The 16,698-nt window shown below is 34.5% G+C and overlaps 1 protein-coding gene across 1 annotated transcript in view; it reads right to left on the bottom strand.

The window, feature by feature from the left end:
• necab1 (N-terminal EF-hand calcium binding protein 1) overlaps positions 1–12,765 on the bottom strand; it is a 37,965-nt gene extending 25,200 nt beyond the window's left edge. The window contains exons 1-5 of the mRNA XM_053490118.1: positions 12,607–12,765; positions 10,227–10,251; positions 8,491–8,599; positions 4,956–4,981; positions 4,752–4,849 (exon numbers count right to left, since the gene is read on the bottom strand). Of these exons, the coding sequence (XP_053346093.1) occupies positions 4,752–4,849; positions 4,956–4,981; positions 8,491–8,599; positions 10,227–10,251; positions 12,607–12,693 (345 nt within the window). The 5' untranslated portion in view covers positions 12,694–12,765. The remainder of the gene's footprint in view (positions 1–4,751; positions 4,850–4,955; positions 4,982–8,490; positions 8,600–10,226; positions 10,252–12,606) is intronic.
• Positions 12,766–16,698: the final 3,933 nt, after the last annotated feature.

The following is a 16,698-nucleotide window of genomic DNA, read 5'->3' as shown; positions in this document are numbered from 1 at the left end:
ATGTTAGACTGGTGCAGGACATGTATGAGAGCTGTAAGATAGCGGTGACATGTGCTGTAGGTGTGACAGAAGAGTTCAAGGTGGAGGTGGGTCTGCATCAAGGATCGGCTCTGAGCCCCTTCTTGTTTGCTCTGGTGATGGACAGGATAACAGATTAGGTTAGACAGGAGTCTCCATGGACTATGATTTTTGCAGATGACAGTGTGCTTTGTAGCGAGAGCAGGGAACAGGTGGAGGAAAATCTAGTAAAGTGAAGGTACACTCTGGAAAGCAGAGGAATAAAGTTTAGCCACAACAAGACAGAATACATGTGTGTGAATGAGAAGTGTGGGAACGGTGAGGCTGCAGGGAGCAGAGGTAAAGAAGTTGCAGGATTTTAAGTACTTAGGGTCAACGGTCCAGAGAAATAAAGATGGGTGAATGGAGAATGGAAAATGGAGGAATGTGTCAGGTGTGTTGTGCGATAAAAGAGTATCAGCGAGAATGAAAGAAAACTTTTTTAAGACAGTGGTGAGACTAGCGATGCTCTATGGCTTAGAGACAGTGGCAGTGAAGAAAAGACAGGAGGCAAAGTTGGAGGTAGCAGAGATGAAGATGTTGAGGTTCTCTTTGGAAGTGATAAGGATGGATAGGATCAAGAATGAGTCCAACCCATGAAGAAGGACAACCTTTGTTAGATGTTAAAGTCAGAGAGGCCAGATTGAGGTGGTTTGGACATGTTCAGAGGAGAGATTGTGAATATATCAGTAGAAGGATGCTAAGGTTGGAACTGCCAGGCAGGAGGTCTAGAGGAAGACCAAAGAGGAGATTTATGGATGCAGTGAGAGAGGACATGAAGGTAGTTGGTGTGAGAGAAGAGGATCCAGAGGATAGGGTTAGATGGAGGCAAATGATTCGCTGTGGCGACCCCTGAAAGGACACAGCCGTAAAACAAACAAAAAAAAGTTGGAAATATTTAAATTTATATTTAATGAATCTACAGTACAACATATAAAAGTTAAAAAATTTTATTTCATAATTAATTGCAAAATGCATTCCTCAAGTATTCTTGATCACTGCTGCTTATTATTTTACACCACTGGAGCAGTACATTTCAGTCAGGGTTTTGTGTACTCTTTCCATCTGTGGTTGTATTTTTATATTGCTCCATGGTGTACACTTCACAGTCAAGCCATTGAAGCAATCCTCATCACAGCTCAAACTGTGATAGTTAGCTCCAGCTAACATTGATTAGCTGAATGTCTGAATCATCTCCTGCAATTTTCCTATTGTATCTCTGCCCAGAGCGCCTCACCTACTGAGTCATGATTCAATCAACACAACATCATAATGATCTCCTGTAATAACTTAAGATTACTGGCAGCAACATTTTCCCATGACCTGCTGATACATTGGCACAAATTGCATAAAAAAACTGTTTCAGCTCATAACGCGCGCTATGACACATTCAACGGACAGTGAAGATTACACCATTGTTCATATTCCTCACAGCTGTGCTTCTTCCTAAGAGGTTTTATCAATTGAGCAATGATCATGCCAGTGTTTCCCAAGTGTTCTCCACCATGCCTAATTTCTGCATCTGTGTAGATAATCTAATTCTAAATATTGCAGTCGTTTAAAATCATTCTTTTCAATAAACTCACCTAGGATAGAAGAAAATGATGAGTGTTTTTTTTTTTCTCCCCCACTCTTTTTTTCTCTCTAAACTAGATTTTCACACTATGACACTAAAATCTATCTCCAGGTTCATTGTGAACAAAACACTTTAATATCTTGCATTTGTCATGAACATTTGCTGTTCACTCACTGCTTTTCCAACTAATCTCTCATGATTAATCTTCACACTTTAGTGTTGAAGTGTTACACTCGGATTCTGAGCCATGTGTCCTTAGCCTTTTCTTGGCTATTACTGTACTTATCATCATTGTCTGTACCGCTTTATCCTGTATACAGGGTCGCAGGGGGCCTGGTCTATTATTACAAGCATATTTTTTGTACATAAAGACTTTTCGACCCATGCTATGACCTTAGTACAGCAGTAAACAGATTATGCATTTATATATTCGATTGCCTAAGAAATGCAATTTATACTGTAGATCATCTTCATACAATATTTCATCATTCAGAAATGTCTTAACCCCTTCAAATCTGGAGACTCGTTAGCAGTTCCAGAATGATACAGTAGTTCTAAATGAGTTACAATGATTTTCCGTTAATAAATGTATAATATTTTAATAATTGATGTAAAACACTTGGGTTTTAACTAAAATGCCAGTTTTACTAATTGGTACGGGGGGGAAAATCTTTCCCTTCGACACTATTTACAGCATTTAGGATCGCTTTCATTTATCCTCTCTGCAAGTTTAAAAAGTTTCAAGTCTAAAAGTTTTTTATTATTGCTTCCTGAAATTCAGATTTTTTTTTTTTGTCTAATTAAATGTGGCCTTAGGAAAGTATTGCAATATAATATTATATGTTTATATGCAGTAATATGTATATTGTTATTTGTCAAAACATTAGCATTACGGAATTAAAAAATGTGTCTAATATAGTGAAAATGAAAAAAATGTTAATTAAACTTCTTAGATGCAGCAGGTTGTAACAGGTAGGGATAAAGCTATAAAGTTAAAGCTGGTAAGCGAAAGCATTTTTTACCATATTATACATACTGTAAATATCAGTGGATAAATAATTATTACATTTCATAACCAGAAATAATCCCTGTGTTTGGTTATTTTGCTTTAACAGAATGCCTTTTGATGTTTCCTTAATTACTTAATATGCTGTCAACATCATACTTCTTCTAATGTACTATTTCATGCACTAACAGTTATTTATCCAACTCTAGTTATTTTGTGTCCACTAAAGAGATTCAGTTTAACTTTAGTTTGACTTCTGAAAAAAAGAAGCCTTAACTATTTAAAGAATGCTTGAGGAAACAATGGTCAAGGCTCTGCCAAACCGAATGTTATAAATACTGCACAACGTCAGGTCTGGAGGGCCTGAGGTAGTGTTTTGCAAATCTCTTTATCTTAACACAGCCATAATTAAACATAGCTAAGTGACATTAAGGTGATTAGAGTGTACACTTCATATCTGAGTGGTGCTGTAACAGCTAGACTGGCCTTTCATCCTGCAGCCTTGGATAAGAACAGTTTCAGTATTGATGATGAATAGAAGAACATCATCAGGCATGCAAATAAGCACATGAATGCATCAAAGGAGATTGTGTTATATAGTATTAAGAAGCAGGTTTACTGATCTCACAGATGTTTGCAATGAACTGCTGACCCAGGTGTCCTATTATGGACGTTCTAATAATGTCTTTGATGTTACAAAAATGCATAACCTGTAATACTAAGCAATTTCAAAGTGAGCTTAAAAAATTAAGACATTGAGAATTTATTTTTACTAAACTGCAAACTGGTCAATTAGGATCACCAATTACTGGCAGGGTGCATTGCATAATTATAGAATTATGTGCCCCGGGTTTTTTATTACTGCATCTCTAAATGTCAATGACTGAATATTACAGAAATATTAAATATGTCAGACTATTAAACGTTTAGCAAATTTCAAGTCAATATCCAGCACTTATTATAATGCACTTATATTTATTATTTGTACTTATTGCAAAATGCACTTTATCATTTTTATTATTTTAATTAGATTTCAAACCATATTAGATTTGTGTGTAAAGTTAGTGTAAAAATCACAGTTTCCACCATCTGAGAGTTTCTGTGTATATATACTGTGTATATATAAGGCTTAATTTTGCTTCATCCACAGTTTTGTATTATATTTAATGTGATAATCTCTCCTGGAGCTATAGCATGAACTGCCATGGGGAAAAAATCCCTCAGCTACATTAGCCGCAGGAAGATAAAACAAATTGAATAAAAAATTTAAAAAAAAACATAAATGTACCATTCATTGAGTCAGTGAAGTTCATTATAAGGATGGAGGGATTGAGAATAGTTGTTTATTTTAGACATGAGGTTGTTTATTCCATTCAATTTTTCAGTTTATATTAACCAGATTGCTGGGACAATTTTAATTTATATGTTAATACTGTTGTAGTTTTGTGACAGATGTTAAATCTAAGGAATACAAAAAACCTTCAACTAGCTCTGTATAAATAGCTTTTAGATAAATCATCATTTAAATACACCGATCAGCCATAATATTATGACCACCCATCTAATATTGAGTACAGATATTTTATCTGTAGCTACTGTAAGATGTGCCAAATTGTGACGGATAGACGAGTGGGTCAGAGCAACTCCAGTACTGGAGATCGTGTGAGATGATCCCAGTCTGTAGTGGTCAGGACCTAACAAATGTAATCCAAGGGAGGAAAACCGGTGAACTGGTGACAGGGTCATGGATAGTAAAGGCTCAGTGATGCACATGGGGAGCGAAGTCTAGCCCTTGTACTTTGATATAAAAGCTACTGTCTAATTGCTGAAAAGGTTAATGCTGGTTATTATAGAAAGATCATTCCTGTTTTGGCAGAAAGGGAGACAGGTGGTCATAATGTTATGGCTGATCGGTGTATATCCTTACTATATACAGTATTTTTGAAAATTACAATATGCAAAATATAAAAAATAGGATGTTATTTGAATTTAACAAAGCTATAAATAATGACAATATTTTTTTTTTTAAATACTCAACTCAACAGGAAGATTTTCAATCTATCTTACAGTAATTTCACTGATCTTCAAGGGAAGTCACGGATAATCACTCACCTTTTTGGTTTTGTCCATCGCCTTTAGTATTGAAATGTTCAAGTCTTCCAAGGCACCAAGGACATTTTCATATTCTCCAAGATGCTGAGAGAAATATTCTACGAATAAAATTGAATATGATTTATAAAAAATCTTTCAAATAGCTGTTTTTTGGTTTTATTATTAAAAATACTATTTTTTTTATTCAAATAGAGCTTTTCTTACCGCACAGCTCTTCTGTGTCCACATTGCTAAAAAAAAAAAAAAACATCATAATATGAAATAACGACACAGACAAAACAATTTACACTAGACTACCCTGGAGCTGTGAGTTAACAATGCCTGCTGCCTTGACATCTTCAATTAGTTTTTACAACATTATATAAAATGAAATAAGAAGAGAATGGTACAATGAGTTGTGCCGCCGTCTCCAGATTCGATCCTGAGTTTGAGGTTGAGTCAAGTTATTTTCTTTTCTTCATTTTATTCTATATGGACTTGTATCCATTGCAACAAATGTAGTTTTTCTATACATAGTAGGTGGGGAAAATCATCAGGGACCGGCTACAATATTATCACGATACCTCCTGTAGGTGCTAATTCAATCTGTATTGTAATTCTGTTAATATCAGGATTTTATACATTTATTTTATAAATTTTCTTTTGTTCGTTTGTTTTAGATTATGTAACAATTCTACACAAACATATATGAATATGAATATACACTGAATGGTTTAAGTGAATAGTTTAGAGTGCACCATCTGTATTATTATCAGGATTATAAAGGGAAAAATTTTTTAAAAACATATCCAAATTTTTAAATAATTTAAAATATATATATTTTGGGATCAGTGTGGTGCATACATGAATTGCCAGACTAAAGTGGAACAAAACTGGATAAATTTTTTCCCATCTTTACTACATGAAGTGCAAATATTATAACAGTGTGGAATGAGTGCAGAATAAAGAATATACAGAACAGAATAATAAATACTGACACTTTCAAAGCTCGTTCTACCTTTTTGATGCAGGTTTCATCTGTGTTCTCTAAATTTCCTTAAATCTTCAAAAAAAAAAAAAAAACAGGCCAGTGGGTGGATAGACTAGATGACGGATTTTTAAAAATAAGAATTCCAATTTATTTCTATCATAAAAAAATATATAATGTTTGTTTGTTTGTTTGTTTGTTCATTTCTTCTTGTCCATGACTTTTTAAAGAAGAATTCAAAGTTTTCCATCATTTCACATAAGCTCTTCCCAAATCAGCTCTAGCATGTTATTTTTGATATTTATTTATTCATTAAAAAAAATAAATCCATAAATCTAACACACAACCACTCATTTAAATTATTACTTTTTTCTCTACATCAAAGCATCTCTGTGCACCGTTTATGATGAGACACTTCGCCATCCAATCCCTGCTACAAAGTGCCTGCGAATCAGGCCGGGAGTCGCTGCTATGGAAACCATGATGACTTAAATGATGCAAAATTCAATCACATGGGGTTGTAAGCCAGATCAAAATATATTAACATGCACAAGCAGAGTGGATGATCTAATTTAAACGTCATTTAAAATTCTGATATGTGTGTACGATGTGGACGCGTGTGACCAGAATTAAATCGTCCTGATCAGTATTCATTTCCCAGAATTCTGCACTGCAGCTAAAAGAAATATACTGTAGTGCCGAGAGGTAATAATAAAATAAGTTGTTTTATATCTCAAAGCAAAAGGCTGAAAATTGCACCTTTCTTGGTGAAGACAGCCTTATTTAAAGAAAATGGAAATATTTCATAGCTGAGATTCAAACCCACACATACTGTACAGACACACAGACATTATCAGTGATGATGACGTGACCCTGTCTGGCTGGCTGATAGATCTCAGGGCAAGTCCATGCTGTTTCAGGGCAGACAATGACCTTATACACCATGTAGGTTACTTAGAGAAAAGTCTGTTCATGACGTTTGCTTGCACACAGAAGACTGAAAATTTTAATTTAAAACAGGAATTTTTGGAATCAGTGCATGAAAGTCTTAACCATGTGACGGAGGCAACCAGGTTGTAACTTAAATATTGTAATACTTAACAAAAACTATAAGAAAAATTGTAAAATTAGTAAAAGTCATGATGCTTTTTATCACAGGTTTGTGGTATTACCTGATATGCTGTCGCCTTTTTCACCAGACTGACGGTGTACCTGACCAAAGAGTTCCAGTGTTGCCAGGTGAAACTTTTAATGGCCCAAGGCCCTGATTGTGCATTAAAATATTTTATATGCTTATGTCCTATTAGCATTCTATATTCGTTAATGTGTGCTCTGAAAGTTTTTTTTTTGTTTGTTTTTTCATGAATTCCCACAGTGCAGTACATTTTCCATAGTGACAAAATGGCATGTGACAAAATCCACCTGTTTTGTCATTTGTTTATTACCGAGTTGTTTGCACTCTTAATGTATGCCATCCCATGTGGTTATGTCTATAATGCAAAGCCTTGTTTGATTAATAGGAATTGTGGGATTGTATTTCCGGTATTTCCCTATTTATGATTGATTTTATTATTCCCACTAGACAGTAATTTTAATGTTGACTGCTTATGCTTCAGCCTGCATGTTGCATTATAAAAATTATGCACCGAAAGAAGGACACACTAACTTTACTAACTCTGACATTAATTAAATGCATATTTTTAGCAACAACTTAAAAATTGTTTTTTTAGATTGAGAGCAATATATGAATTTTTTTTTAGATTGAGAGCGATATATTTTAAAAAAATTTATTTTTTAATAAAATCTTACAAATTGCTTTGATTTATTTTAATTATCTTCATATGTACACCACTGTTCAAACGTTTGGGGTCACTTGCTTGGGGTCAATTTCTTTGTTTTTGTTTAGTGATTTATTTTCTACATTCATATACAACAATACTGGGGATTTCAAAACTATAAAATAACACATATGGAATTAGGTAATTACATAACAACAACAAAAACAACAGTTAGTTGTTATTTTAAGACACAGAGGTCAGCCTTTCTGTAATAGTTCTTGCAAGAACAGTATTGTCAAGTGCATTTGCAAAATCCGTCAAGCACCATAATGAAAGGCCATCCCAGGCCTCATGAAGGCCGTCCCAGGAGGGCGAGACCAAAACCTACCTCTGCTACAGACGAGAAGTTCATTTAGAGTTATCAGCCTGAAAAACGACCAATTAACAGCACCTCAGATTAGAGGCGTTATGAAGTCTTTACAGAGCAGAAGTAGCAGAAACATCTCACCATTAACTGTTCAAAGGAGATTAATGCATTTTTTGGACGCCTTCAGCATTCCTTTACAATGTAGAAAGAAATAAAAATCAGGAACCATCATGGAGTTAGAAAGTGACCCCAAACTTTTGAACGGTAGTGTAAATGTCATTCATTTAACCATGTTTTAAAAGAAATCGCAGTTACTGTAAACATTACCCTGGTCTGTCATGTTTATGTAATATTGTGTGTCTGTTTTAATCAAAAGGTGAAATTAATTGTAAATGATTAAGGACGCAGGCACAAAAAGCATAAAATTCTGTTTATGTGCTAAAGGAATATCAGTAGGTGTCACCGTCTATGCACCTCTAGTAACACTTTTCTAGCACAGACGTACGTTGAGCACTAATTCAGAATGTTTCGCTTTCTGTCCAAATACTGTACATACTGGATATGCAGTGATATATACGTATACATATACATGAAGCAGGATCGTTGGCCAGGTTGGTCATTACTTACTCTGTATTATGAGTATCAATCTTATGGAAGAGATCCTTCAATTCATCCCCTGACAAAACTCCATCTGAGAAATAAGCCTTAAATTCTTCAAAAGAGAGCTTCCCGTCATCTAAAACAGTAAACAAGATGTTTAATCATCTGCACTGATCAACTGTATGTTTTATTTTCAGTAATTGCATTGTACACACAGAGATGATTCCCTGTTATGCATCAGCGTGCGGTTCTGCGCCCTTAGGTATGTCTGCACATGCAGTGAGTCATACTAGCATGCACTTAAAATAGAAAAGCAACAAAATCACACAGGCTACATCTACAACAGTTATTAAAAAAAAAAACAATGGGTAAAAAAAATCAGGAGAGGAATAACGAAGAGCAAGATTCAAGGTCATTCACATGTCATCAGCACCTAAGTGTTAATTAATACAAATTCACGTTTTTTTGCATGTATATGCAATTATTAACATATTAATTAGCTGCTTTTAATAGTACATCATTTTATGGTAATAAATTATTGACGTTGCTGTAACCCCAGTTTCCTGCAAGTGACCTCTTTTATGATATACACTTATGTGAAAAAGTCTTGAGCCCTCCCACACATTCTTAATATTTTGCTTTCTGTAGTGTAGTGTAGTCTTGAGCAATAGTTCTCCAGGCCTCCTAAAGAATTTTTTTTATTGTTGTCATTTTCAATCCAGTCCCCGTACCTGAGCAGTTTCCGAGGAATGTTTTTTTTTGTTTGTTTCTTAAGACACGCGGTGACCTATGAATCATTCAAGCTTAAAAAAGCATCTATTTTAAGGCATGAGCCAGCAAGAAACAGGCGCAGATGATGACAGATGATGATCAGGCCGGTGATTAGTATACTGTTGATGCTGAATGCTGAGTGGCTGAAACAGATGAGAGGGGAAATGAGGTTGCTGCCGAGGTTGTTACATAAACAACTAATTTTTTTATTTCCTGTCAAAGTAAAATGTGTTTCCATTTCTTGTATTTAATCAGCATCATTTAAATTTGATTTAAGTATGTCAGATTAAATTAATTTGCATGATATAGATTAAATGTAATTTAATTTCATTAAAATATATGTAATTACGTTTCATGAAATGGGGGTGTCTTAAGATTTTTTAAACAAAAAAAATTTTTTTTTTTACAAATCTGTAGATGATATGCATCTCTAGTTCAAAAGAAAAAAAACGAAAGACACTGCAGGAGATTTTCTATTATCACCTCTCTATCACCTTGCTTTTCCTATATTGATTCCTAGCCTTAGTTATTTTCTATAATAACATCTTAAAATGGTTATATTGGATCTTCTTTACAAAATTTCCAAATGAACATCTCCTCACAAAAACACTTCATAATATCCATGCTTCTGTTTCACCAGATTAAATTTGCACAACATGAGGAAAAATCGGAATTTCCCTTCTTTTTCCAGACGATCAGCACCAGTCATGGATCGCAAAAATGTTTAAGCGATTACTGAGATTGTTTGTAGGAACACAATGATATTTATTTAGTGGCAAATTCTCCATCTGAAATATTGACTGATATTTAATGTGGTGTGGACGGTCCAGTGTGTTTCCATGACAACCGGGCAAGAGCATTCAAAGGGACAGTGCTAATTGGAGGCATGCGACATATACACGGAGATGCCAGTTCGTTGGCTAAGTGATGGGAGTATGTAATACACTGATGAGCATAAAGAGTCCATGAAAGACTGAAAAGGAAAGTCTTACCATTTTTATCTGCTCTTCTCAAGATCTGAAAAAGAAAGAATGTCCTGTAAGAGAGAAAGACTTTGGAATTGCATTAATTCCATAAAAAGACACTGCTAGACCCATTACATCAAAGCCTCATTGGGTTAAAAGAAGTTTAAGTGATTAGAGACAGGGGACTATATGTGATGCTTGCTTCGTTCCAGGATGCTCCTGGGGTTCGGTGTCTGAAGTTAATAAGCGAGAGTAGGATGAGCGCAGATTTAGAAGAAAATGTAATCCCAAAGCTCAGTAAGACTCCATTAATTAGAGTTTTACTTCTCAGCAAGTGTACTCAAAGTCTTAATATTTATATCATGGTCGGCCTGCCAAGAGTGTGCTACATTTAGCTTCCTCCAGAGAAGAGCAATGCTAAAAATCTAAATATATATACGATACTTTACTACAACAACAACCACTGAAATTAATAACCTAATTTAATTTAACCTACATTTCCAAGGTAATGTTTTAAACCAGTATGGCATCCATATTTTTCATGAAAAGGTTCTGGCCATGTTCTGAGACGTTAGTGGATCCTTTGGGTGCTGTAGTTTACAAGATGTTCCTTGATGGATCGGATTTGTTTGTCTGGAGCATTCCATTAGTTTTTGTTCTGATTGAGATCTAGGAAATTTAGAAACTGGATCAAAACCCCTGAACTCTTTGCCTGCTAAGTCTCATACATGCGACAGGCTATGGTGCACTAAGTGTTCTGATGACTTTCTATCTTGGCCAGGTTTAACGTTTTCAGAAATTTGTGTTACATTGGCTTTTCTGTGGGATCAGACAGTTAGGTAAGCCTTAGGTGCCCACAAGCAAGTCACCAGTATACTAGTGAATAATCGATAATTAGTAGTATTCAATTCACCTGCCTGTGATGTTAATGTTATGGATGATCAATGTATAAACTTTACTTTAATAGTCTAATTAAATATACATACATATATATATTTTTTGATCTATGGTGGTTAAATGATATTAGATTAAACACTTTCTTTACAAGAGATGACATTTACATACACTTACAAGTTATTGTGTAACCAAGAAAACATTTTGTGCTGTCATATTTAAAAATAATACTAATGATTTTTCTGTATCAAATTTAACATAAACCCAATAATAATAAAAACAAATGGCATTTTCTTAAATTATATTAGTAAATATGATGATTTAGGTTATTGCCCACTGTACTTAATTCTAGGTGTACATTTTGTTCATCTATTTTAACTCCCAGAAGAAGAGACAAGTGGATAACAAATAGGTGTATGCATTGGTGGAATTGTTCAGTTAGGAAATGGAAAATGAGAAAGTGCTTGGAATTCTGAATTTGGATGCAGAAATTAATTAGAAAATTAAGAATTCTGAATTTATGGTTAAATTTCTTTTAAATTCAGGTCATATAAAAGATTTTTGGACTTAAGCATAGAAAAAAATATTTATTTATTAATGTTCAGTGTGTAATTTCATGTCTTTACACTCAAGTAAGTGTAGATTATAAGATAAGAGAATAGATATAAGAGAATTAATCTAATGATGTAATGATATAAGGAACTCCTGACAATAACACAAGAACAAGCTTTATAGAGGTATATGACATGGTGTGATTGTAGGAGGAGTTTACAATCTTCTTCAGAAAAGCTGTTTCAGATAATGGTTGTACCAAAACAATGGAATAAACATGTTTTGTTCTGTTTTTGATTTTTTTTTTTTTTTGGCACATAACAAATTTAATGCAATTCAACTACAAATCTAAAAAAAAAAAAAAAAGGTTAATGTGACCTAAATAGTTGTCATCAGCATGGAAAATCCTGTTAAAACAATTATACCCCCCCAAAAAATTCTCAATTGTCAATAAAAATCTCAAAGCTCTGTCCAGCTCCATGATCTAATAAAAGTGAAAAAAGAGAATAGCAAAATCTCACATAAGGTGTTACTGGTTATTTGCATGAGCATATTATTACCATATGTGTAAAAATATTCAACTGGCATGAAACAAACTGAAAACACACTTGCATTCTTAATCAGAGATTCGACTGAAAAATTTGTCCTATTTTCCAGATAAAAAATAATAGATAGATAGATAGATAGATAGATAGATAGATAGATAGATAGATAGATAGATAGATAGATAGATAGATAGATATTGATTGCATTATTATTTTCTTATATATATAAAAAGTGCATAAAAACAGTCTATGGAAAATGTGCAATTATGAAATTATGCAGAAAAAATATATATAGTACTGTTGTTGTTTTTTTTCTTAAATAATATAAAAGGTCATCTTTTAACCCTAACCATAAAGAAAGCTATGATTTCTCTTTATAATCTATATAAATATAAAGAATGCATAGGCTTACTTACGTCTAAAAATATCGACATTCCCTTCTTTAACTCCACTGGAGTGCCAGTTTCATCCGAAAGTGACTGTACTTCTTCGGAGCAATCCATGTTCAGTGATTATTAATCAGAATAACCGAGCCTGATGAGCACTGCTCCTCTCTGAACACACTCTTTCACGCGGACGCGCACAGACCGACTGGCTGCGATGGGAATCGCGCGCGCGCGCGACAGCAGCAGGTGACGCTGTGCGCGTCCTCGATGCGACCCAAAGCGCGCGCCCCTCAGCACAGTTTCTAACAAGTTCAGCTCCCAGGAGGAGAAGGAGGTTATATGGTTACATTTTTACATGGTAATGAAAAGGAAAGTCGGATAACTGCTCGATATTTATCTTATCAAGGGCAAATATTAGAATGGTAAGGAGCATTATTAAACAAAAATAAAGTTCTTCAGACAAATGAAAAATATGGGTTACTGTAAAGTAGCCCATACATCACTAAGATGCAGTGGTGGTTTATGGGGAACAGACCTATAATATGTATCAGCCACACAAAGTGATATCAAAAAGTTTTGACGGTCTGGACCCTGGGGACCAATGAGCATGCACTTGAAGGACCTGTCTCGCCTTTTTCAGTCTTGAAGATGATGGGCTTTTCCACTGTGAAAAGGGTTTTAGGGTCGTACCCATATACACAAGTTTCGTCACCTGTAATCATCCTGGACATGAGGGACTACAGGCTGACGAAGGTCTTGACAGACTTCGAAGCGATGTTCCTTCTGCTCCTGGGTCAGCATCCTGAGGACAAACTTGGCAGTGACAGTGTGAATGTTCTAATTACACGTTAGGATTTCCTGGACTGTTCCGTATGACACACTGCCAGTGGCAGAAATGTTGTTGATGATCGTTGGAGAAATTGTTCTCCAACGATCATTACACACAAATTGCATCCCACTCAAAACATTTCTATTTACCTCTGTAGCAGATTTGCCCAGTTTTACCAGAAATTTCATGTCCGCGCTTTCATTCATGTTCTTGCTAAACTTGCTGTCTGTGATGTGGTAATGCACATGGTCAGAGCAGCACCAGTTGTACAGCTCCTGATGTACGCAGGGTAATGCCTTTTGGCACACTGACTTAAAAAAGTTGGATGAAAGTTGGTGCTCCCTGTAACTGTGTCTTGTTCTGCCATCTGTTGCAAAACTAGTCTGGGAACTTTTTTGGTTCCACCTCGCATAAACTCTTTTCTATTATATTACTATATATTTCTTTAGGTATACCTGCTCAACTGCTTGTTAACGGAAATATCTGATCAGCCAATGACATGGCAGCAACTCAATTCATTTAGGCATGTAGACATGATCAAGACTATTTGATCAAACCAAGTATCAGAATGGGGTAGTAATGTGATTTAAGTGACTTTGAATGTGGCATGGTTGTTATCGCCGAACAGACTGGTCTAAGTATTTCTAAAACTGTTGCTATACTGGTATTTTCACTGCCAGTGAGTGACACTTCTCTGGGTGAAAATGCCTTGTTGATGCCAACAGAAGATTAGGAAAACAGTACTAAACTGCCACTTTTTGACATACAGTATGTACAGTAAGCTGAAGTAAAAAGTTTAACCTTTCTAGAGGGTGGACATTAGTGGTGCAGGCTTTTTTTCTGCCCCACTTAGCTTCACTTAAGTTATTATAGAGCTCTTACAGTTATGTGATTCAGAATTACAACATTCAATGAATTGCTCAGGAAATTAACCCCCTCAGATTTTACTCAGCACATGACGAGAGACCAAATAACAGTGTATGGTAAGGAGCATTACTCACTGGATATGACCAGTCCCTACAAGCAGGAACTGTTTTTTATAACAATGATAGTGCACTGCCAGATTTACTGTACAATATGGTGATATTTAGATTTCATGTTAAATTATCATTTAATTATCAGGGAAAATTAAAACATTTTAAAATATCAGTGCAGTTTACATTCTGTTATTAAATATGTCAGTCTCTGACCTATTTTTTTCCCCTACTTATAAATCTGCCATCTGTGCTGTCTGGCTGACTGACAAGTGACTGAGGTCACTGTGCATGTGGTCACACCAATAGAAATGCGATTAGAAAACTAGATAGGAAAAAATTCTAGCTAATTTTGGCTTTAAGGAAACAGCAATCTAACAGTAAATATATAGCAAATACTAAGTGAACATGAACATCTTAAGGCCACTGATGAAAATATTACAACAGCCCTCCCACATTGTAAGACCTGCATATACTCTTAATTACCAAATGTAATACAAGCACAGGATGTATATTAAATATTTATTGTGTTAAATGTATCAAATCTTTATTTAATAATTCTATACTACCTGAGATAAAATGGTCAATGCACAAGCATCAGTAATCACAGGTGTATGTTTGACCAGGATTAGCCCTCGCCTCACTGCTGATAGCTGATAACCACAATTTTTTTCTTTTTGTTATTAGGAAGCTGAGAATCTCTCTCTCTCTCTCTCTCTCTCTCTCTCTCTCTCTCTCTCTTGGCCTTATTTGTTGTGGCATCCCATAATACACATCAACTGTCCATCATCATAAATTTTTAAGTTTTTTGAACTGCAGACAAATTATCCTTTAAGATGGCAGCTATTTTTGTTCTGGATAAGAAGATGCAAGAGATCAAATGCATCTAGTCATAAAAAATATAACAGCAAGAAGTCTGTTAAAAAATACAGACATTTTCATAAGCCATAAAAGGTCACTTTTGTGACATCAATAAGGGTTTAAAGGTTTGCAGTATTTCAAATTGTTTCAAGGCCAGTGTAAGTCATTTAATTTCAGAGATACCAACCTGTAAGATCAGGGGTTTTAAGAACATAGATCAAACTGCATGCCACAATAACTCTATGATTCAAGATTCAAATAAGATTCAAATAACTTTATTAATCCCAGAGGGAAATTGCTTTAAGTTAAAAAAAACAAAAAAACAGCAGCCTTATGGCATGGACCGACACTAATAGAATGATAATTTTTGATAGATTATGTAATATTCATGATGCATACATCTATATGATTTAATAATGCTGTATTGTGTTAATGAGATTCAACACAGGATCACATGTGTGTTGAATTGATTCCTTTGGTTTTTAGAACTATATATTTAGACCAAAATATTGACCTTAGACCTTGAAAATATTTAGACCAAAAAAAGGGGAAAATAATATGTATTTTATATATAAAATATCTGTGGATGATATGTTGATAATTTCCTCATTTAGTTCAATTGTAGCCTAAATAACAAATGCCTCAAAAGCAGAGTACATGAAATAAAAATTGTACAGTGGCGCCACTGTGTGGTGAAACAAAGTAAAGTAATAAATTAATAAAATAGTCATTTAAAAAGTACTTTTTTAAACTAACAAGTAATCTACATTTAAGGCAGTCTGACATAAATTCAATATGTAAAAAAAAAGGTTTGCCTGAAAATTGTTGCTTGTAAACCTAAACAGGTCCAAATTTCAACATTAAAGTTCACAGATGTTTTAGAAGAAAAAATTTTTTTTTCTGATTTTCTGATTTTCATGCCTAAAAAAAAAAAATAAGCAAAGTTTGTATGTTTGATACCTGAATAAACTGATTTTAAAAACTGATTTAGGGACAGCGCAACAAGACACTTTAATATCAAAATTATTTTTGAAGTAAAATCCCTTGCAGTAGATCTGATATTAGAAAATGCCTTCTTTGGGAAGACCTCATTTTTAAGCTGGCGAATTTTACCAGCTTATTGTGCCACATGTGAACGGCCTCTAGGACAGTCAACATACACCGCAGCCCAGTGTGAGTAGAAGGTATTGAGTAATTGAAATTTTATTTGTCACATACACCTGTCATACACAGTATGATATGAAGTGAAATGCTTGTACGACCGCCCATGACCTAAAAATTTAAAAAAGAAAATTGAGTATTCAAATAAAGAATATATAATATAAAAAACATATACAAACAGAAAAAATATAGAAAACTTTTAGCTGTAAAATTTACACTATGTACAAGTAATAAAAAAAAAAAAATACTGTACAGTATTGAGCAGAACATTGTGCATATTGTGCATTAATGTGCAAT

This window comes from Clarias gariepinus, chromosome 28 (genome assembly GCF_024256425.1).
Source record: "Clarias gariepinus isolate MV-2021 ecotype Netherlands chromosome 28, CGAR_prim_01v2, whole genome shotgun sequence".
NCBI classification, from domain to species: Eukaryota; Metazoa; Chordata; class Actinopteri; order Siluriformes; family Clariidae; genus Clarias; species Clarias gariepinus.
This window is presented reverse-complemented; position numbering and strand designations above follow the sequence as displayed.